We start from the raw sequence: 23,470 nt of genomic DNA on the forward strand, positions 1-23,470 counted from the left end.
CACATTCGTAGCCCGAAGTCAGAACGAAATCTTTACAGATTTTTCAGAAAGAAGCTCTCTTAGTTGCCAAAAAATTTGTCCTGGTTTAGGGATGAAACCCACAGCCAACAGCTTTCTGAGGCGGTCAATAGGTTAGTTCAATGGCTAGAATAATCACTCAACCAATTGTGCCAAACTTTAAAAAAAGCGCTGGTCCAAAGTTCAATCCTGGAACAAGGACATTTTTGCTTCCTGAGAATCTACAATAATTTACTCGTGGCTCCATGCTACAAAAAAGTGTTTATAAATTATCTCTTGCATAATTAGAAGTTTTCCACTCATAATCATAGAGATATGCCATAAAGGCTTAAAGGATAAACTGTTCATGTATAAACGTTTGTTATACTGACTATATCAGCCGTCTCATGCTAGCAGAGGAATGCACATACTGCACTAACGTCGGTCTAATTACCAATTTGATGATTGATGTGCGGGGTTTAACCTCCCAAAACCACCATACGATTATGAGACGCCGTAGTGGAGGGCTCCCGAAATTTCGACCACCTGGGGTTCTTTAACGTGCACCCAAATCTGAGCACACGGGCCTACAGCATTTTTGCCTTTATCGAGAACACAGGTGCCATGGCCCAGATTGGTCTCATTACTGACTAGGTACACTTTCTAACAGCAGACAGTGCTGTGTGTTGTGTGTGCGATAAAAAAATTATTAATACACCTAATTTGATGAACCAAATATAAATTGTTTAACGTAACTTTAACATGAGTGTGGCTGAATATTTTATTTGATAATGAGTGCTTATTCTAATTTCCATCATGCAGTCAGTACTCTTTCAAAGTAAAAATAAAGTAAATTAGATTTCAATTTCCTGCTTTAATTTCTTCTACAGCTTCTTTTCTTATTCCTTCCTTTTGCAGCTTTATAAAATTCTTCCCAGCGCTCATACCCTTTTGTTATTGGAATTATTATAGTGCACATAAATGAACAATTCCTTTGAATACCTATGGTACATATGTTAAGTTGCATGTGTACCAACCAAAGTCAAAAGACACAGTAAATAGCACTATCATGTACATTAAAATTAACAAGATCATGTCCTGCATGACCGGCTAGAATACGGGCACAATACTACAGAATCTGCAGGAGTCCTTGGGAAATTTTGAACGGAGCAAGCATGAGCATTACTCAATATAGCAGCAGCATTCCTTCTTGCAGTAACAAGTTTATCAGCACCTGCGACGCAGTCAACGTGATGATCTACATAAAAAGATTAATATATCGGCCAACCTATGTCAACATGATTTACGTCTTGCGGAAGAAAAAAAAAAGTTCGAACCTCATTTTAGATAGAAAAAATGAGCAACTGTTTCTAAAAACCAAGAAATTTTCCTTCTTAGAAGTTAAGAAACAGTAGCGTTGTTAAGAACACCAAGACTATATCTCATTACTGAGTACTTGCAAAAACATTAATATCGATGACTTTTGACTCTGCTGGATGATTCACTAGGCATCAATAAGCAATAAATTTGATGTCTAAAAAACATTAGCAATCACAAGTTAAATGCCAGCCATGTACATTTAATAAACATATTAATAGTGTATTTCCTGGCCAATTTGCCAAATGAATTAAAAACATTTGCATTCTAGCATATCAAAAGAATGTCAAAAAGTTGAGGTTAGTTTTCAGCTTGTGTCAGCTGTGAAATGTAAATTTTATTGAAAATAAATGTGCCAATTTAAAGTGAAATTAATATTAGCCACAACCTTTTAGAACCTAATTTATGATACAAAGACATTCCAATCTTGTTTAGTATTCTAATATATGTTGCAGTGATCTGGTGTCACGGAAAGCTGGTAAAAATTTGTGATTAACTGTTTTTTTTTAATCACAAAGCAGTTAACTTTAAGCAAATAAGTTTTAAGCAAGAAAAAATTATCCTGCCCCGACATTTTCTTTAGGCTTTCTGGTTATTTCAGCAGCACGGACAAAGTTTTAATGATGAAATCCCCAAAGATATTACAGATATCATGCAGGTAACAGTGGTTTGTTTGCTAGGCTTAAAAAAGAAAGGGCTTTTAATGTAAAAGAAAGGAAAAAGCCCAGAAAAGCGGCTTCGATCGACGATGATCACTCTGCAAAAGTCAATCGATCAATCTCACACCTGAAGGAGTAACTTAGCTCCAATACCCTTCGTGTATTTCTCCCAGTTGCCGAAGCCCCTGCAAAGAAGGAGAGAGAAAAACCGCAGAGTCAAAAAGTAATCTATCAGAACACCGCTTGTTTATAAACAAAAATCAAATCAGGACGCAAACATTTGTAACAAATGATTGAGTCAAAGAAACCTCAAAGATAATTAAAAGAAATTCATGATTGATTCGTGGACAGTGTTTGGCATTTCACAGTAACATGTAAAAATTTTATTGGCTAATTTATTGGTTATGGGGTGTTAATTCAATGTATAATATGACTGACAGCATTCAAAGACCAAATAATCATGTCTAGTGAGTCACTAATTCACTAAACAACAATTTAAATTCCAAAGCAACATTCCTAGTTACGAACAATTAACTTTCTGAATGTCGCAGCTTCTCAGCTACGTCACTGGTAAATCAAACTAACACAAGTACACCTACTTTCAAACATAAACCAAGTCGAGAGAAATTCTCCCCCGGTCAGGATGGGACGTGTTAAACTGAACAAGAGCCAAGCTTAAAGTTTATAAAGTGTGATGGTTCTAGAATACCAGAATAAAAAAGGGTACAATGTACATACTGTTACATCATTTTCTAATATTTTTTAATCTCCTTTACGAGTCATACTTAGCAAATATCTGTTTCCTATCGCAATCCTGCAAAAGCATTTCAGACATCATGCAAGAGTACACAAAACTTATGTAATTCTGTACAACCATTTGTATACCGCTGAAAGTGCCCAGCCTGGAAATGACACGTTATACAAAAGAATCACAACAACTCCATCTTCCTATATGCTTCGCCAAAATGACATTTTTTCATTACTTACAAGGCTTTCAAATATTCTAAAGGCCTATTCAATACTTTAAGGCCCAAAGGGAGATTATAACCAATAAGAAGATTCAACAAACTCTGTTCACTTTCTGCCAAAACAAATTTCGTGGCTTTCTGATGCAACTGCACCATCGAGCTCGTTTATGTGATACCAAACGCACGGGTTTGGCAAAACAAAGAGGATGGAACAATTACAAAGTTATGCCAAGACGTAACAAGCTAGAGGTCTGGTTCCATTACGCATGCATTCACAAAAAATACCAAAACTACATCGACATTTCATCATAAAAAAAGCAACATTAGACACTCGATGACCCCTTGCCTCCCAATATGACAGGAAGAAGCAATTCTAAAGCAACTATGTAATACTACACAGTCAAAAAGGCACATTTCAACAAGAGCACAACATCAAAAAAAGAAAATATACAAATTTGCAACTGAAACAAAATAAGGCATGCGCACCCTTGCTTAAGTATACAAATTACATTGCAGTAAGATTAGGTTAAACCCCTCTCATAAATAATCACTCTTAGAAAATGAAAATTCAATATATATATATATATATATATATATATATATATACATACATATATATACATGGCACATAACTTCATATTCATTGGATTCAGTGAATAGTGAGGTAAAGCGAAGGCACACATACAAAAACAAAAAGTTATATTTATTTTCAACATTCTGACCAGGGACTGGACTATTAAAAAAAAAGACCAGTCCCTGGTCGAAACGTTGAGAGCAAATCTTATTTTTTGTATGTGCGCCTGCACTTTATCTTACAATATAATCCCTACCAGCAACTGCAATGAAGTGCCAACGCTAAAGCCAAGCAAGGCATATGAGACTTTCTTATTGTTTTTTATCCATAGTACAGTACACTAATACCTCATTATTACAAAGCTGTATCTTACACAAAAATCAGTTTGTTAAATAAAAAAAATTTGTTATGAAGGTATATTCCTAACACTACATTTATTGTAAGAATACTATTAATTTACTTTGTTATAACCGGCATTTTGTTATATTATATCAAGGTTTGATAGTAAATATTATTTATTAAAATGATACCTCAAAGTAAATGCATAAGTGAAAGAAGAAAAAAGAGAGGAACTTGTCTTCAGTGGTGAACAAACCGACAATTTGACATTAAATCTGACTGACCATCACAAGACTAAAAATCTGCCCAATGTCTGTCAAAACGGAAGTGACGAAACTCCAACAAAGAGAGACACAATCTTTCTCGTATGAGGATGTCACTTTTTCCTTATAACAAAAACACACCACGCTTGCCCCAAGAAGACACTAGGTTAGTAGGAAAATGCGCAAAAAGAAAACGGAGAGGACAATGCCACCTTGAGGTTCCAGCACCAAGCATCATGACGTGACAAATTTTGACAGCATCTACTAAGTTCTAAATACACTCAGACCTCAATATAACAAACTAAGATATAACAAAATATCAGTTATAACGAAGTAAATGACGAGTACTTTTGCAATAGTTGTAGTTTTACATATGTAATTTTTATAAGAAATCTTTGGATATAACGAACTTACTTTTGTGTAAGGTGCAACTTCATTATAATTAAGTTTGAGCGTAGTTTACTATCGGTAAAAATGAAGCATGTTGTCCTATGAGGAAACCGTAAACTTGACATGCTAAGTATAAGAAATTGCAGTCAATTAATGCAGTTGAAATGACGAGAATAGACTTTGAAATCCATGACGTACTTGTGGCAATTTCGGCATGAAGTTTGAAAGCGCGACTTGGAACTTAAAGACGATCGAGCATTGAGTGACATTATGCCAGCACCAGTTACCACTTTTGACAGTGACAATTTGAGCATTTGTGGATATATCTACACATGTGATATGCTTATAATAAGATTCCTGATGTCGGGTAATGACTATGATATATAGAATGATCACAACTAAACGAAAATAATATGCATAGAACAGCAAACAATACGTACAGCGTTTAGTGCGCTACACACGTAGCGCACTCGATGCAACAACTTACCCTTCGGCACCTAGCAGGCCGTGAGCTACGCCGCCACGACCACCAGCGAATCCGGTCTTCAAGGTTTTCGCTGGAACCTTAACTTCTTCCTCACTGCTTGATGCACGCTGAAATAAGAATAGCCAGGCCTTACTAAAGAGTGTTGGAAGGGCGATTGATTAAGGGCTTTTTTTATTTACTACGTACGACCTAATGAAACTAAGCGACTATGAAGTAAAAAAAAATACGGAAGCTTCAAGTCTTGAAATATAATTAACTAATTTTGATACAAATCTATTGAAGTTATAGAAGCCTAATTAGTAGTCTTCAACTGTAGCGCACTAATTATGACATAAATCTATTGAGGTTAAAGTGGAAAAAAACACACCTTTCAACTGGCTGGGACCTCAGCCTAAAATCCTCAGAGGGCGCTTATGAAGCTCTGCCAAAAGAGCTACAGTGGAAGCCGTCCTTCTGTCCACTTTGTTGAAGTTTCATTAGAATTTTCTCGACATGTAAACAGGATGTGTTGTCCAAAGTTTGTAAGTTCAGCCCCCACCAGTGGCCAGTTGCCTTTTCATGCACTTTATCTCCTTTAAATTTATATACTAATTACCCCAGTACAGCTAAAGACCCCAAATAATGCCTCTATACTTTTGCTGGCTTCATTGCCTGTTGGTTTATAATTAAGTTAATTAAAGAAAGAATATATACATACAAATGCAAGAGACATTAGCACAAATGTCATTAAAGACAATTCAGACTTGCCAAGAGTAGGTCTGAAGTGAACATAATGGTCTTTAGAAAGACTTGCAGGACACACTGCACCTTGCAAATAATCTAAGTTTATAACATGATAAATTCACATAATTCATGACTTGACAAGATAAGACGTGGCATCTATGCTTGTAGCCAGCTGAATGGTGAGATTTGACATGCCAAAGTATTATCAAGATTGTAAAAGTAGCTCTAAATTAATTGGGGTGTTTAGTTTTTAAGGGCCAAACAGTGTAGTAACTAGGCGACCACGGAACACGCTGATCGTTCCATACATTCAGGACTGCCGACCGCCATTCGGGGCACATGCTCAACCTGACAGAGAATGGCCTTTCTTGTATTGAAATAATGTGGGTTTGAACAGCTGCGAAGGGCATCTGCTCAAGTTTTACAAAAACTAGAGGCATCTGAAGTCATCAGAGCAAACCATAGATGACAGATCGTTGAACTTTTAGACTTTAGGAGGTAAACCCTTTAATGCCTGAATTATGAAACTGCTAAAATAAGTAATTATTGTTTCAATTTCCCAGCTTTAGACAGTCACCTTTAAACGATTCTATAGTTAAATGTCTAAAATGCAACTTTATTGCAATCTTTTATGCACATTGAGAATTCCCCATATGCCACAGAACTGAGGACCTTGCCACAAAGAGCTTACGTCGAAACTACCTAAGATGTCGTATGCCACCTCTTGCGCGTGCACACACCAAACAAACAATGATAGAGGAGAGCAAAGCTCTCTGTAGTATAATTTAAATATAATCAGCAATGTTTCTTGCCCTCCCGTAGTCACCAATGTGCTCAACTAGCGTAAACAAGTAGCGAAAACAAATGTAGCCACCGTCGCCGAAGGGGGTCTCTAGCGCCACTCACCTCATCTTCGCTGCCTTCTTCCTTCTTCTCTTCCGGCTTTCCCACCTGACGCACTCCGCCGCTGACAAAGCTGATGGGTGCGGAGAAGTCCTTGTGTTTTTTTGAGGACTGGAAGCTGGGCCGCGCATCTCCTTCGTCGTCGCTGTCAGCCCAGACACCTAGGACGAATTGAGGGGAGACAGGTCAGTAAGCACAAATTGACTAAAGGTGCTTGCAATCACGCACCAGTCTAGTTCCACATTTGGGGCTGGCTGCAGCAAACCTCCACTTTGGCTAAATTCAATTTGAGTATTTTATCTGCATTTCACTTTAGCTTATTGCAAAGCCCTAACGGGTTAGGTCACCTTGAACCAAAGGAACCAGAAATTAACATACCATAATTTTACGATGTAAATATAGGTGCAGTTTACACACAGGTGGCTGCACATAGGTAAGCAGCTAATATACATAGGTGACAACTAATAAAATACATACTTAACGTAGCTTACATACATAGTCAAGCATAGTTACATAAATAAGTTGTACAAAAAAAAACTCGCTTATACATTCCTCACATGAACGTTTATGAATGCCTTATTTTTGCCATCTGGTCCCAGCAAAGAATCTACTACACCTATATCCTGGAAACTACTTTTCACGCATTTCTCCAACACAACTGCTCGATATGCTGCAAACTGTCAATGTGATGGTAGTTACGAGGAGAAACGTATATTAATTGACAATTCCAACAACCAGAACGCCATCAATGTGCTCAAGAAAAGTATGGTTCAGGCAGAGTTGCAAAACAAATGCCAGGCCTTTTCATAGACTTCTTCAGCCCTTTAAACTTATGCATAGGTTTTCTAAGTGGTGTACAACACGTCTGTTTTGTAATTCGGCAGCACTTGACAGGTTTTAACTACACATTTGGGTTATAAATCTCTTGGCTACTGAACTTTTTTTTTTTCTTTTTTTCGTGGTCCCGTGGAAAAATTTTTTAAAGACGTTCTACTGGATGTGCTAAAGCAAAGCAGCAAGTTGGCCTTTGTTTAATTTAAACATGAAAAACAAAAAAGCAAAAGAAGTTAGGCTACATTAAAGCCAGTAAGTTGGTTAGGATTTATCGTAAATAATAAAACAAACAAAAACAGAGGTCCGAAACAAGACAGCACTCACTTTCAACTCATCCTTCTGAATAATCCCTCGACAGTCACACCGAAAAGGTTCAAGCTTCAAGAACACAGCCATTGGTAAATGAAATTTGGGTCATTCTAAGGCTAGTAATATGCACAACAACATGCAGGTAGTGTTGTAAAAACCATGACATATTTATCAAAGCAATGCCATTTCATTTTGGCAAGCAAATGCAAAAGAAAAATGAATGTTATGTTTCAGCTTGCCTAGCTACTACGACTACTAGTTCATAGTCAGAATTACAGCTACAGTAGCTAATAATTTTCTATATTTATAAGTTATTTCTGTTTTTGACTAGATTTATTGTATTCACAGGCACAAAAGAATTGAGCGCCGCTGAACATAAACTAATAGATCATCATGACCAATTACAGTAACAAACGTTACATGTCTTTGAGCACTATAAGGTTAAACAAACGGTATTTTGCTGACTGAGCAATTTTGTGAATGCTCTAGATAAAACGTTTACAAAATTAATGATGTGTAAATAGCAGAGACTCTTCATAGACAGCCCAAGCACAAGACGTATGCATTCAACATGAGCAAGTCATTTACTTTCAAGCAACGATGGAAGTGTTTTTCAAAAACACTTTATAGAGCAGGGAAAGTGTCCCCTTGCAGCAGTCATGGGCAGTTTCGGAGAAGGAAAGAAATGCTAATTTAAAGTAGCTGTTAATGTTTTAGGAGCAGGTGACAAACTATGCCATACAGCCCCTCACGTTCAAGACAAAGGGGAATTGTCTCATAAATGTTAATATTTAGTACATAAAAGATAATTTGCAGGCAATAATTAATGTTGTAAACTGTAATATACAAGCAATTACAGAGACATCTGGCTAATGAATTCACAATACGTACAAGCTATACACCTAAAATAAGAGTTGTTGAGGCTGAATGAGATCAAACTGATAAAGCGAGTGCCGCATTATAGAAGCAACCACAGTAACTGTTGCCAAAGTAGCATTTGATAAACGATATGAGACTATGCGATAAATAAAGTCTCAGCCACTTTCAGATTTCACCAAATAGCCAGCAAAAATTTAAAAAATTATAAAAAAACAGCTTCATGAGTTGCTCTATGTGCTGGTTTCTGTTACACAAATGTGATTAGGGCAAGCTTCTGTTTGGTTATGGTGGCTAGAAGGGGAGGTGGCGCAAGCGCGGTGCAAAAGGCGATCCGCTGCTTCATGACACGTAGCGGCGGCTCGCAAAAAGATGCCTGTCCGCTGCGGCTTTCTTTCTACTGCGGACACAGCGCTCACGATTATTGGCTGCTTGTTTCCTTATGAGCACGTACATGCACCTAAACTTTCGGAACTACGCTGATGCGGTGCAAGTATCCGATCCTTACGTTGTGGTCTCTATAATAATATAACACTTTATTTCATTGCACTCCCTTTTGGCTAAAAGGGATCACTTTTTGGAACTAGTAGCCTATCATTCTAGTGTGCAATGTGCGGCTGACGTTCATAGCACCCTAATAACCATAACCGCACCGATGTGCGGCTGACGTTCATAAAAATATAGCTGGGCTAAGGAGTAAGAATGCATTGCCACTGCTCACGTCAACATGACACCACTTTTATTCGCTGCCTGCGGACTGCAGAGATAAAAATTTATTTTGTCCACACAACTAATTTAAAAGAACATAGTCAAAACTGATGAATATACATGAAGCCAAAAAGAAGCAAGAAAACACGTTCCACATACATAAATAAAACAATTTAAGAACATAAAAATTTGAGAAATGGCACCATAAAGAAAATAATGTCACGGTTATTAGCCGTAAACAATATAAAAATGAAAATATCAGCGCAGTTCCTTGCAAATCACAAAAAAAACTTTCTCTTAAACTGTGCACGTGTAACAGAATACAAATAGATAATGTGATGTATCATGCAAAAAAAAATGATGAAAAACAAAGTACCCATGAGATTAATTTGGATGCAGGAATAATGTACCCGGAGCAGATGAAGCCAAATAACCATGTAAAACTTGATTATCTTGTCGGTGATAATTGTGCTGCACTTGGTACACCCAACAAGGGTCAGCTTTGCGAGCTGTAGGAATGATGCTAACTTTCTGTCATTGTTCACCCGCTTTAAACTAAAGAACCACGTAAATGTGTTCTCAAGTGTTGTCACGAGTACGTGCAGTTATTCTGACGGGTACAGAGACCTCCCCTGTGGACTGCTTGAGTGACAGATGCTGCTGCTGCAGGTGACCCATCCTTTTCTTGAAGCAGCGGTCTTTGAAGCAGCAGTGCCTTCTTCGACAAATACTGGGGAGGTTAGGGAACACGGTCAGAATAGCATAGCTGATCACGAGGAATCGTCACTGTCTCGCCCTGGACCGCGTGTGTAAGCGGCCGCACAATATACTGCTTATTAAATTGCAGCCTGCAGATTCTTGAGCTTGTGTCGAGAACCGTTCAGGCTTTTTTGGCACAGAAAATGACACACGCTGGCCATATCTTGACTAGACGTACCCGGTCGAACAGTCGGGTGGGAAGCAGCGTGTCTTCGTTTTTCTCTTCACGACGCCAGAGTCCATACTGCTAGCAGTACCTCACGAAAACGTGCACGAACAATCCACACACTCATGCAAAACGGCGTGGACAACAAGCAAAACACACACGACGCTACAGGGCACAGCATGAAAGGAAACATGTGAGCGAGCGTTGCGAGCATCGAACTGCCTGCAGCAGCACCACAATGTGTCCGCAGCCCTTTCATGAAGCAAGAGAAAGCTATCTTTCTGCCACCACAGTGCCGCTCTGACCACCTTCTTCCCCCCCCCCCCCCCCCTCACTAGCCACCGAAGTTTGGTGTTACAAGTCAGTTGCCAGACTTGGGGGGCCAGTATTGCCAGACTGCTGCTGAATCTGGCAACTATGTTTGCTTGTACAATTACAGCTTTCCTGTATTGTTTTCCCATCGGCTCTTGCTGTTTTTCAAGTGTACGTGGTGTTCCTATGTCACTAGGACGCCAGCAGCCTACGTGCCGCTAAGGGGTTTTCAGTATTTTGCCAGCATCCGTGATGAGGCCGAGTCGCCCAGGTCACCTGGGAGCCAGAACGGCACGTACAGCTATGGAGGTATTCTATACCTCGACCACAACGATATATCACATTGCTACCCCTGTTGAGTGCGGACTTTCGAGATACCGTTAAGTTCCCTCAGTAAATCCGTTGTTGCGCGTGGGTTTCCTACTTTCGAGTCACCATCAAGTCCTAACGCGTAAGTTCCCTACTTCCGAGGCACGATAGAGTCTGATCTGTTAATTGTAGAATGAAACATACAATGAAAAAAGGGGGCTCAGTCTTTTGCACATGGCCTGCTGAGTAAAACGGCCTATGTCAACAGACCGCACAGGCACAACGGATTACACAGGAACCATACGGAAAAGCCTGTACTGCAGCGGCAAATACCCCCCCCCCCCCCCCCCCCAAGTCTGAAAAACGACTACTGCAACACCAAACAGACCCTTGTCGTGATCACAGCCGATATAGCTGCATACTGGCATACTAGGATGATTGAGGTTTCTTTAGGGCTTGCAAGTAGTTCACACGGTTAGAGTCTTCCGTCTTCATTCTCAAAGTGCCGTTTTGGAGCAGTTACTAACAAAAAGTTACAGTACGGCGCAACATTTATCACCATTTTTTCTCTGCAGCAGCACTTCAATCACTGTGACGTCGCTTAATTTTGCTTTGGGCCATTATGTATACATTTAAAATATCAGGAGGCACTGTATGACAAAATTACAATGAAAATTCGATATGCAACAACAGGTAAAATGAATGAGCTTCCCCTTTCCGGGGTCACACGGAAAACACGACCGGCAAACTATGTGACACATACCGTAAATCTGCTGATTTTTCGTGGGCCGCCTCCGAACTCGGTTGATGTTGAATTCATTGGCGATGTCCCAGTCGGTGATTTCAAAGTTTTCTATCTCCACGTCAGCCATGCTGACGACCTAAAAGAAAACGAACAAACGTGAGTCAAACGTAAAACACACCACGAAACGTCTCTAACAAGATGCTGTAACAAGACGATGTAATTGCACAAACACATGCTGCACAGTACCTTGACACAGCTACATCAATCCACGAATGGTGATTTCGCACGGCTGTGGCACACTGACACGACAGTGCTTCAAACCCAACACGATTCGATACGACTCCGATTCGACATTTGCAAGCAATACGAACGGCGCATTCGCGTATGGATGGGCGGTTTGCCGCCGGTTAAAGAGCGTGCACTTTTGAAAGATGTATTCAGAAACCTCGCACAATAGTTATGAGGCTTCTGTGAGCTTACCTTGTAGTTAAAAACTTGGTTCGAAGATGGTAAACGGGACTGACGAATTGCCTACTCACAAGTACCACTGTCTTTCGATTAGCTTCAGATACCAGACGCAACGCATTAGGACTACGTTCACTACAGTTTAGCAGTGAGTCGATGATCGGTTACGTTCGTGTCTCTCAGGTAATCTCTTGCGGGAAAACAGCGACGCAAGGCAGCATCTCCCGATCTCACAGCGGTTCACAACAATTCACACGACGAAACAGACGAAATGACGACAAATGCACGCAAAACGAGGCTTCAGAAAAGGCTGCAGCTGGATTCCGATAGCCCTACCGCTGATGAGATGGGCGGCGGTTATTTGTGTTGGAATCTCGAAGGCTACGCAATTAATGTCGTGGTAGGCTTGATGGTCGCCGCATTTTTTTTTGCACATATTGCGTTACAAAAAAAAAAAAAAAATGAGTACGACAGTGATCATGGTGGTGATGAATACTCTGTTCTATTTGTTATGCGAAAAGTTTGCACTCCACACTTTGGTGTCTTTTTTAAGCTAAACTGGTGCAGCTCTTGATAATTCGAGCATGACCAAATTGACACATTTCTTGATAATTGTGCCCTGATTGGCACCACCTGTATGAAACTTTATGGCACCATTCAACAGGTACAGTTTTTGATAGACAGGTCGTAATTATGTAACACGCAAGAGAGTTGATTTGTCCGTGGATTTGCACTTATCTTCCCATAAACTTGACACAAACGGTGAAGACTTGCTTCACGTGAAAGTGCATGGAGAATTGGCACTACCCAATTGATACATTTTTTGATTGCCATGTTGTAAATATGTAATGCGCAAGAGAGTTGATTGGTTCATGGATTTGCACTTTTCTTCCCGTGAAAGAACGGACGGCGAAGATTTGCTTCACGTGCAAAAACTCGAACGCGTCACGTTGCATCACGTGGTATGTGACGTCTAAATTTCTAGGGAATGACGCACAGCTGCGTCACTTCCTTTGTAAACTTCCGAGCTCCTGCTTGTGTGCGACCATCTGCTGGGCTGGCTGGACTGCCGAGTTTTCGTTATGCGTCGTCGAGTTTGAGTTTTCTCTCGGATAGCGAGCGCTCGTCTGCATAGTTCGCGGAGCACTGCTGTGTTTTGGCGGAGCGTGCTTTGACCCAGAAAGTTTATTCATCGGGACCAAGACTGGACCGTGCCGCAGGGTTAGCAGTGGACGCTTTCCGTTCTTGGTGAGCACGAAACGTTCCTCGTTTTTATTGTCGAATTGCTCAGCTGTCTGCAGCGTTATGTAACCGCGTTCGCATCAGAAGGTTGCGCGCACAGATTCACCTTGAATCCTCGAGCTGTGCTGCGTCGTAGGAGTGTAGTCGATCCGTTATACGACGTCGCGATTGAAATGCTCTTCAGTTGCTTGTTGGGGCTTCTTGTTTTGATCGACGGCGATGTGATTAGCAGCGCCCGTCGTCTCTGCTTTATCGCGCTTCCGATACAACTACGCACATTGAGTCGACGGGATGCGACGCAACAGTTTGGTGTAGGTGTATGTACGCTTTTCATTGCGTTGCGCCACTGTTTACATCATGTGAAGCAGCGTCGTCGAATAAGTATACTGTCGCAAATTCACGCGTACACAGTTCGTACGACACTTGTGCGTCACGAGGAGAATGGGTGTCGGTACTTACACGTGATTCACGTGCGCTATAGTGTCACATGGAAAAAAAAAAGAGAAAATTTTTGCTGCAAACGAATTAGCGGTTTGTAGGGGTATCATAACGCAGTTAATTAGGCAGTGCGAGGCCACACAAAACCATTAACATTTGTGTGTATACGTCAACCTGAAATAATTTCACCAGAATAATTATATAGTTTTTAAACGCGTCGTAGTTTATTGTCACCACTATTTTGCCTCTACATAATTTGGTGCAAAGCTTCAAGGAATTGTGGCGTTTTCTACAAACAATTTTTGAAAATTTCACGAACTGGTTGTACTGAATTATTTAAATGCCAATTCAACTGGGCATGTTATGTACCGTAGTTGTGCACCCTGTGACCTTTAGGGCTGCATAATAGGTCTTGTACAACAGTGCCGTAATTAACCCGCGCTTTACCGTCGCCCCGAGCAGCATTGCAGCAAAGGCCACCTTTGTTGTGCTGAGCTTTCAATCATCTTTATCAATAAATTCGTTACCCTAATGCCGCCAATGTTTATCGGGCTTGCTACTTTCTCGTCGTAGTTGACGCAACCATGTAGCCTCTCTGACGCAACGTTTCCTATAAGCGCGCGTGGAATGTTGGGAGTTCCAATCACTTCCAATGATTGGTCTGTTTCACTAACCTCCACTGTGGTCTGTTTTCGTTGGTCACTACTGCCCCAACGTGAGCTAGCTGTTTTTGATTGGTCGATGCTTAACATTTGTGGTAGGTAATGTGGCAAGGTAATGACAAGGTAAAGTGGCAAGGCAACGAACTCAGAATTGTTGAAAAAACATTGTTCACGTTTGCGGCTGTTACACATTGTGCATTCCACTTGCTCACATTTTAAGAGAATATTGTGTGTGTGTGTGGGGGGGGGGGGGGGTGAGTTGATTTTAACTGGACAGCGCGAATAAGCTTTTCCTTATGTACATACTGTAGAGCCACGTATGCAAGCGCACTGTCCATCGTCAACAAAAAGACATATCGTCTGAATTCAAATTAGCCCATAAAATTCAAAAATTCTCTTTCTTTGTTATGTTCGAGACTATTGATCGTGTCATTGAGAGGATCACGTTCCATTCCATCCGATATGTCCTTCCACCATTCCTGTGGCTACCGAATTTTCGTTCTTGCCCAAAATTTTATCAGTAATCATAGTGGTATTTGCTCATAATAATATAGTTTATCTTAGTCCTCCGTGTGCTGCTCCGCGTCCTGTATCGAACTTGCACAGTGCAGTTTCCTTCAGCACCACAGTCTCGCGTTTTTTTTTTCTTTTCTTTTATGGCTTTGCATTGTTATTACCAGCTTCTGCATTAATATGTATAGACGCATCGTAAGCCCCCCCCCCCCCTCTCCCCTTGCATAATGGCGCTAGGCCTGGAAGGTACATAAACATAAAAAAAATACACTTTCGCCCGTCAGCTGATCGAGTGCCTGCGTCGTATCTTCACATCGGGTGCGTGTTGTGCCTGGTTGCAGCATGAATCGTGCTTGCGCTTGGATGTTGAGGTTACGCAACTTCCGCGTTTTTCTTCTTTTAATCTTAAGAGTGCGAGGTCGACGCGCACAGAGACGCCTGCAGCCGCCGTTAAACTGGGTCACCGGCGCAATTTCGGTCGAGGCGGCGGGCATTTCTTGGTTGCGCGGCCTAACGACGACAGGCGCAAGACGGAAGTTCACGGCATACAGGAAAGCCCCCCCCCCCCCCTTCCCTGGCCTTCTCAAGGCATCCTTTCCAGCTTTATGGCAAAACATAAACACGTATTATCGTTCAAAGACCCCGCGAAGTAATCACGCACAAACGAAAGTGTTGCTGGCGAGGAAATAGGAGCAGCTCGATCGCCAGCGTCACCATTTCATTTGTCTTTTTGCTCGGCTCCGGCTGTGGCTACCTATGGAAAGCTCTCGCTTTTGGGGTTCTCCGTTTCCAAAAATAAGTCGCGCTCCCCCACCTTAGAGACCCGCCAAGATGAGCCCGCTGGCTTCTGTATTCGTCAGTGGAATTTAGGTCGGGGTGTGCAAGGGTGGTCTTCAGGCATTGCACGTCAAAAAGGTGTCTTGTTCTGCGCCGCTGCTCGAAGAAAGATTGTGGATGAAAGTGTGGTTTCCTCAGGCGCTGCGTCGCTTGTTGAATTACTGCGCTGCGATATTACCGGAACGGTGATGATTTATGAGGTAATCTGCTACGCCACGCCGACCTTCTTTGCGTTGATAGAGCACACGTTAACTTACAGTCATTCAGTGCAAGTAAGTAGGTATCTTGGAAATGATTGATTGATATGTGGGGTTTAACGTCCCAAAACCACCATGTGATTATCAGAGACGCTGTAGTGGAGGGCTCCGGAAATTTCGACCACCTGGGGTTCTTTGACGTGCACCCAAATCTGAGCACACGGGCCTACAGCATTTCCGCCTCCGTCGAAAATGCAGCCGCTGCAGCCGGGATTCGCTCCCGTGACCTGCGGGTCAGCAGCCGAGTACGTTAGCCACTAGGCCACCGTGGCGGGGCTAGGTATCTTGGGAAACCTCGATGGTGCACTGGTTATAAAAAAAGAGGGAAATTCAAACACAAAATTATGCAAGCATTAATATACATACCCTACGTTAGATATTCGAGCACAACAAAGGGTTTCCTTATTGGTGCGATAACAATTCGTTTCGTTTGCACGCACGCTTGAATTTCGCGCTTCCGAATTGATCGGTCGGTTGCTACGATGACGGTTTCGGTTATCGATCATCTTCGTGTCTATCGCGCAGGCGCGAGTGGTACCCGGTTGCTATGGAGACGATCCTGGCTATCGCACAGGCGCAGTCGCGCACGCTGCGCGGTTTCTTCAAGAGAACGGCAATCTTGCGCATCTATAGGCAGAAAAATCCTAGGCAGAAGTAGAGATAGAACGGCTCGCGAAATGCTAGAAGCTTCTTTTTATCAAATTACAGGTGAGGAGTGCGTGAGTGAAACCTCCAGTGCGTTGTACAATGCTGAAATCCATTTTCTTTCTCGCCTGGTTTGAATTTTCTTCGTTGTTGTGACGGTGCCCCTGCGCAGAGTGTTGATGTATAAAGGTGTGGATCTTTCTTCAATACAGCTTGTTGTCAGTTTGCGCCTGTCCTCGTCTGTTTTTTTTTTCTTGTAGGTTGTGTTTAGTTGCGTCCTCATGATGGTTTCTAAGTCAAAGCACCAACTTGCCCAACAGTCAACTCTTTTAAAAACGTTTCCTCTGTGTGTTGTTGCTGTATAACGTTTCGTTTACTGCGTTTGTGTGGTTGGGTTTCACAAGCGCCTAGTACTTTTTCTTTTGCGTTGGCAACATTGGACGAAGAAAAAGCCAGGCGGGCCAAAACGCGGTTGTGCGTTTTGGCCCGCCTTTCTACGAATGAACCCACGCTAAGCTTCGCAATGCTTCGATGAACAGGCTCTAATTCTTGTTATTTTTCCGACGGCCACGAGCAAAAAAAAAAAAAAAAAAAAACCCTGCCTCGGGTAGATACGTCAAATAACCGAAAAGAGCTTCACTACATGAAGGACGTCGCAAGAGCGAGGCTGATGCCCCCCGTTGTCAAGCCTTTGTACTGACACCTTTTTTTTTTTTTTTTCGGAGGCGAGTTCACTCTGCCATACAAGTCTCCTGGGGTGTTACTCTGGACACTGTCAAATTCCGCCATGTTGTCCGAATCCGCCATTGATTGATGCTGATTGGCCCAGAGGACTGCTACGACCTCTGTGATTGGCCTAAAATGCCGCCATTACGAAATATGACAATATGGTATAATCTGACGGTGTTCAGAATAGCACAGCAAGTGTGACGCTCAGCAAGTGCTGATAAGATATTTTATTTTGATATTAAAGTCGATTTCCTCGTGGTGCACCTACCGACATCGACACTAACTTGACACCAAGCTGCAGTACTACAAATCCTGGAGACTTCGATTTGTGGGGTTTAACGTCCCAAAACCACCATATGATTATGAGAGACGCCGTAGTGGAGGGCTCCGGAAATTTTGACCACCTGGGGTTCTTTAACGTGCACCCAAATCTGAGTACACGGGCCTACAACATTTCCGCCTCCATCGGAAATGCAGCCGCCGCAGCCGGGAATCGAACCCGCGACCTGCGGGTCAGCAGCCGAGTACCTTAGCCACTAGACCACCGCGGCGGGGCCAAATCCTGGAGACTTCGCGCAGTAGTATGGCTCGTTGTGATACACGGCTGATAAGTAAATAAATAAATAAAAGGCTTTTCGCTAGAACGCTGCGCTGGCCTTCAATATAGGCATCCGGCAATGCAGTTTACGAGATCTGATGGTAGCGCCAGAACACACAGCTTAGCGAGTAGGCACAGCAAAACCGTGTCTTTCAATGCGTAGCCCAGCGGGTAGACGCAGCAAAACCGGACTTGCACGTGCATATCATTTTTTTTTTAGTTGTGAGCAGGGAATCACGGCTGATTATGTAAGCGCCCTGAAAGCGTTCTTTGAAAACGTGCCAAAAAGGGCACCGGCACTTCAGCGTCTCAATGTGTTCAGCGAGAGTTTCATTTTCTCGGTATCCCTGACGGTCGGCACCAACAATGCTGAGGCGGCCCAAAAAGCTTCGTCGCGCCCTCTGGTCCACTGTCGGGTGCCTACATATAGGCGTGCTCAGGGTTTCCCCTTGTTGGGGTGAAGGAATGCGAAGGTTCGTTGCAGTGCTCCCCCCCCCTCCTTATTATGTATAATATATGGTGCTAAGTTTGCGTCCCCTCCCCCGTGCGCACGCCTATGGTAGCGTAGAAGTGTGGCAGCTTGGGCTAGTTGGTATGGCATGACGATAGTTATAGCGCGAGAACAAAACGACGACACAGAGACAACAAGGACACAAGAAGGTGTCTTTCGTGTCCTTCTTGTCTCTGTGTCGTCGTTTTGTTCTCGCCCTATAACTATCGTCATGCCTATGGTAGCGTTCCAGTGCGGCCATGGCTGTTCGCGTAGGAACGCAAGCAGTGTTGCCAGCGCTGTTGCTGTGCCAACTTTCCGTTGTAAAGAGTGGTGGTACACCAATTGACCGCCCCGCTGGCATGTTGGGTCCGACAATGGAGCTATGGGTGATGTGGCCGTATTGGGTTAGGGTGGCTATTGGGTCAAACAGTGGACGTCAACGTTGTCGCCACGCTGCACGAAGGAACGCTGGCATCGCGGCGTCCTACATGACGGTACCGCGTGACGCCACCGGACGATCGAGTAAGGTCAGCCTCGCTGTTAACTGGACACTAAAGAGGAACAAAAATGCTTTTTTTATTTCTATTATTGCTTAAATAGTCGCTTGCCGCAAGAAGACGCTTGGTAAGCGAGAAAGTGCGCTAAAACAAAATGCAGAAAGTGATGCTATTTTGAGAATATTTCACCTCTTGCCTTGACGTTATAGATTTTGATGGTGTGCCTACGTAGTTCGTAATCGATGCAAATGAAGTGAATTGTCCTCAGGGGACCAACGATTTAACATACCGAGTTCCAGGAAATTTCGATTGTGTCAATGTGGGTGGTCAAAATTCGTAACAACACTTTGAAATACCGTCGGACTTTTGCGGAAAATTTCTGAGTTTTTTTTGGGGGGGGGGGGGGGCATTGACATTCTCTCCTAATAATGAATTTACCTGTGGTGATGAAATTAACGACACTGAATTTTTTGGAATGTAAACTAGTTTATCGCTTCACTTTAGTCTCCACTCGAAACCGTGCAGCCGTGATGGGTTGCCGGGCGTCCTTACGTAATGGCGAGGCCTCGCGGCACGTGACGCGAAGGTGCCAGACGGGGGGGGGGGGGGGGGGGCGTGAGTCAGCTGGCGAGGAGAGAACAGACACGATTGCCGTTTGTACGCGTAGTCCGAAACAAACATACAGATAACGAACGCGCCGCGCGTGTTTTAGGGCCGTCGTCGGCCTCCGCGCTGTTTCCTGACCGCCAATTTCACGGCGCCCACGCTCGCCTTTCGGCCGAAGTTTCGTCGAGGTCGACGAATGTGCGCCCACGCAGCTAGTGCGCGCCGCGCCGATCATCGGATACGACCTTTTCGTGAATCGTGGTGTCGGCCGGAGGCCAAGGTACCTTCCCAAGGTCGCCGCGATACTGCCCGTGACTTTTCGTTTAATACCCCCTCCCCCCCATCCTTCCCACACCTACCGTGCCTGACGCGATGAGCAATCGAGGACAGGCGCGTAGCCAGAAACATTTTTTTTCGGCGGGGTGAGGGGGGGGGGGATCTCCTTGACTTCGAATGGAGTACCCTCTTCAAATGGTCATTATTCGCTCTCTATGCCATGACGAAAAAAATAGGGGGAGGGGAGAGGGCTTGGTGTGCCAGCCCCTGGCTACGCCCCTGAGTTAAGATACATATGTGTAGTCATCACCCAACGACCACGAGATCCGGCTGAAAAAAGAATACGGCAACATGTTGGGATCCCATAATGAACATTGTCAATCCTTGGACGTTAACTTAACTAACTTATTGCGTTTTAGTATACGCAATAAGTGACCACTTACCTGTGTTTATATTCATTGCTAGCGCAGTTGAAAAACAAAAACAAGTGCACCAAGCGTTCTCTTATCGGCTCGTAAATACTAACACCCTGTCTGTATTCCGAGAACGTCTTGCCAGTGCCAAATGGGATGATGTGTATAGAGAAAAAAATGCAGATGCGGCTTATGACAAGTTTATGCAATTATTTATGTAAATATACTACGCATGTTTCCCGGTGAAAACTTTAGAGCAGACAAAGAAATGTCGCAAACCGTGGATAGATAAGCACCTGCTTAAGCTTATAAATAAGGGAGACAGGTTGTACGGCTCATTTATGGAAACTAAGTCGCCGGAAGCATTAAAAGCATATAAGGAATACAGGAACTACGTTACAAAACCATTAAGGGTTACTAAGAAGCACTATTACTTTAATCCCTTCAGTTCATCTGCAGGACGCCCTGATAAAATTTGGACGACACTTCCTTCAATAACTGGGACTGTGCTTGAAAAAACTACCACAGTCCTAAAAGACGGCAATGAACTAAAAGGGGTTGATCTTGCTCATGCTTTTAACAATTTTTTTTTTTTGTCCCTTGGTCTGGCTTGTGACGATGTTGACCTTTCGTACATGAAATCACCTAATAAGCAGTCATTATTCCTAAGAGGTGTTACAACACAAGAATTTATTTCTTCATTCTTGTCATTAAGTAACAGCAGGGCCACAGATGCATTTGGTATTCAAACAGCGCCGGTAAAATTCGTCATAGACATAATTGCATCTTGCCTAGAGTACATTTTTAATCTATGTTTGTCAACAGGCGTTTTTTCTCGTAGCATGCAGACGGCAAAGGTGACAGTAATATTCAAAAAAGGCAACAAGAATGATCTTTCAAATTACCGCCCTGTATCAGTGTTGCCTGTTTTTTCGAAAGGTTTAGAGAAGGTGATTTTAGCGCGGTTTTCTTCGTTTACTGACCACTTTCGTATCATAAGTCCTGCACAGTTCGGTTTTCGTAAAAACAGGTCAACTGAATTAGCCCTAATGACCCAAAAGGAGTTTGTATTGCAAGAATTTGAGGAAAAGAAAATGGTGCTTGGAAATTTTCTCGATTTTTCCAAGGCCTTTGACCTTATCAGTCATGATGTTTTGCTTAAAAAACTTGATCGCTACGGTATTCGCGGCGTAGCACACTCTCTTATTACGTCCTACCTTCAGCACAGAACCCAGTTCGCAACTATAGCCGGGGACCAATCGGAGTTGAAATCTGTAAGAACCGGCGTCCCACAGGGGAGCATATTGGGTCTGTATCTCTTCATATTGTACATCAACGACATAGTCAATGTTGATTCCTCTGTTAAGTGCATAATTTACGCAGATGACACAAGTCTGTTTTTCGACGGTGACTTAGGTGCTGAATTGTCAAATCGAGTCAATAAGACGCTTGCAAGTATACAAAAATAGGCTACAAGTAATTATTCTAAGATTAATGTAGAAAAAACAAAGGCAGTGATGTTTTATCCACGTAACAAACAATTTCAACTAACCCCCATTAAATTAAATAATACTGAAATAGAAAGACTATCGTCTTTCAAATCGCTTGGCGTATATTTCTCTGCAACTATGTCGTGGGATTGCCAAGTGAATCACTTAGTTAGTAAATTATCTAGAGCAATAGGTACTATGCGTCGCCATTGTAACTATCTTCCTACATCCATTAATATGATGTTATATAATTCAATGTTTCTTTCCCTAGTTCAATACGGAATTCTAGTCAGGGAGACGACTTCAGCTGAAAACATTCACAAGCTGGTGGTATTACAAAGAAGAGCAATACGCCTTGTCTGCAGGGTGCCCTATCTTTGGCATACTGCTGCTTTGTTTACAAAGCTTAGAACAATAAAAATTGAATCTTTGTACACATATAGGCTATGTCGCATGTATAGAATGGAAAAAATTAAGAATGATAACACTTTAACAAAATTGCATCCTTACAGCAACATAATTCTTTTTATAAGTTTCGTCATTCCGAGCCTTGGATTGTTAACAAAAACAGAACTACATACGGTGACCAAATGCTACAATCCTGTTTACCTACTGTGCTAAATCAACTGCACAAAGAAAATGGTCTCAGTGTATCAACTCTGTCGCTAAAAAAGCTACGCGACATATTTATGTGATTGCTTGTGCTGTTAAGGGCTTATTTGTTTGTCCTTTTCTCTGTCTTTAGCACTTCGCTTATTTTTTCCCCTTTTTTTTCAAATGTTTCTATAATGACCTTGTTTATTTATTTCGACCATGGATGTTTACTGTTTTTGTGTTGTTTAAGTTAGTTCATTCATGATGTATACCATGTTTTTGTGTGACCGCTGTGAAGCTGCCCAGTGTATGAGATGGCCAGATTCCCCTCAAGCTGCTCAATGCAGCTTTTTTGCCTGGTCACCCTCGCAACTTCGTTGTTGGGAATAAACAATTAAATAAACAATTAGCATAGCCAAGAGTTGGGGAGAAAGTCCTGTGCAGGCATGGCCAGGATGGTCCAAGATCCCTCGAAAATTTTCAGTTTTCCACATGTTTTGCACCCATATATATGCACGCACACAAACATATGCACAAACTTAGAGTAGTTGAACATGTCTTGACCCCCCCCCCCCCCTCCCGGAAGAAAACATATTTCTGGCTATAATACTGATTGGTGGGGTTCTACCCCCCTCTAAATTTTAAAATTTTGCGTGTGTATATACAAGGTGTTCCCCTTTTTTTTAGAGAATGCAGATCTTTTCTATATCTGCATAAGGGGCCAAAAAAAAAAAAAAGGAAATCCTTGAGACCAGTCACGTCTCTATAGCTCGTGAACGTCTGTACACCTCATGAACATACATTTTAAGAAAAGAAAAAAAAAGTATATGAGATCAAAGTCATGTGGGAGGCCTTTTCTAAGTTCTGTGGCAGAATTAGACGAAACCTCACAGGAGGACGAAGGGGAGCGAGCAGCTAATAGGTTAGTTGAGGTAAGTCAGAAATCTTTTGTACGCATGAAGAAATGTACAAATATTATAGCTGGACATTAATATGGGCAGGCATTGCTCTTCAAAG

At 42.4% G+C, this 23,470-nt stretch overlaps 2 protein-coding genes across 6 annotated transcripts in view; one reads left to right on the forward strand and one right to left on the reverse strand.

The window, feature by feature from the left end:
• sip1 (septin interacting protein 1) overlaps positions 1-12,386 on the reverse strand; it is a 30,538-nt gene extending 18,152 nt beyond the window's left edge. Inside the window, exons 1-5 of one of the 2 annotated variants that reach the window (XM_037416325.2) lie at positions 12,179-12,386; positions 11,717-11,834; positions 6,684-6,841; positions 5,055-5,161; positions 2,161-2,218 (exon numbers count right to left, since the gene is read on the reverse strand). In XM_037416325.2, the coding sequence (XP_037272222.2) occupies positions 2,161-2,218; positions 5,055-5,161; positions 6,684-6,841; positions 11,717-11,825 (432 nt within the window). In that variant the 5' untranslated portion in view covers positions 11,826-11,834; positions 12,179-12,386. Of the gene's footprint in view, positions 1-2,160; positions 2,219-5,054; positions 5,162-6,683; positions 6,842-11,716; positions 11,835-12,178 lie in introns of those variants that run through there. The other variant, XM_037416326.2, reaches the window with a different exon arrangement.
• Positions 12,387-13,229: 843 nt separating this feature from the next.
• LOC119164196 (T-complex protein 11-like protein 1) overlaps positions 13,230-23,470 on the forward strand; it is a 42,584-nt gene continuing 32,343 nt past the window's right edge. For 2 of the 4 annotated variants that reach the window (XM_075871195.1, XM_037416327.2), the window contains exon 1: positions 13,230-13,411. The gene's annotated coding sequence lies outside the window, so the exon portion shown is untranslated. Of the gene's footprint in view, positions 13,412-19,837; positions 19,961-23,470 lie in introns of those variants that run through there. The other 2 variants (XM_075871198.1, XM_075871196.1) reach the window with 2 other exon arrangements.

This window comes from Rhipicephalus microplus, chromosome 8, assembly GCF_043290135.1.
Source record: "Rhipicephalus microplus isolate Deutch F79 chromosome 8, USDA_Rmic, whole genome shotgun sequence".
Lineage (NCBI taxonomy): Eukaryota > Metazoa > Arthropoda > Arachnida > Ixodida > Ixodidae > Rhipicephalus > Rhipicephalus microplus.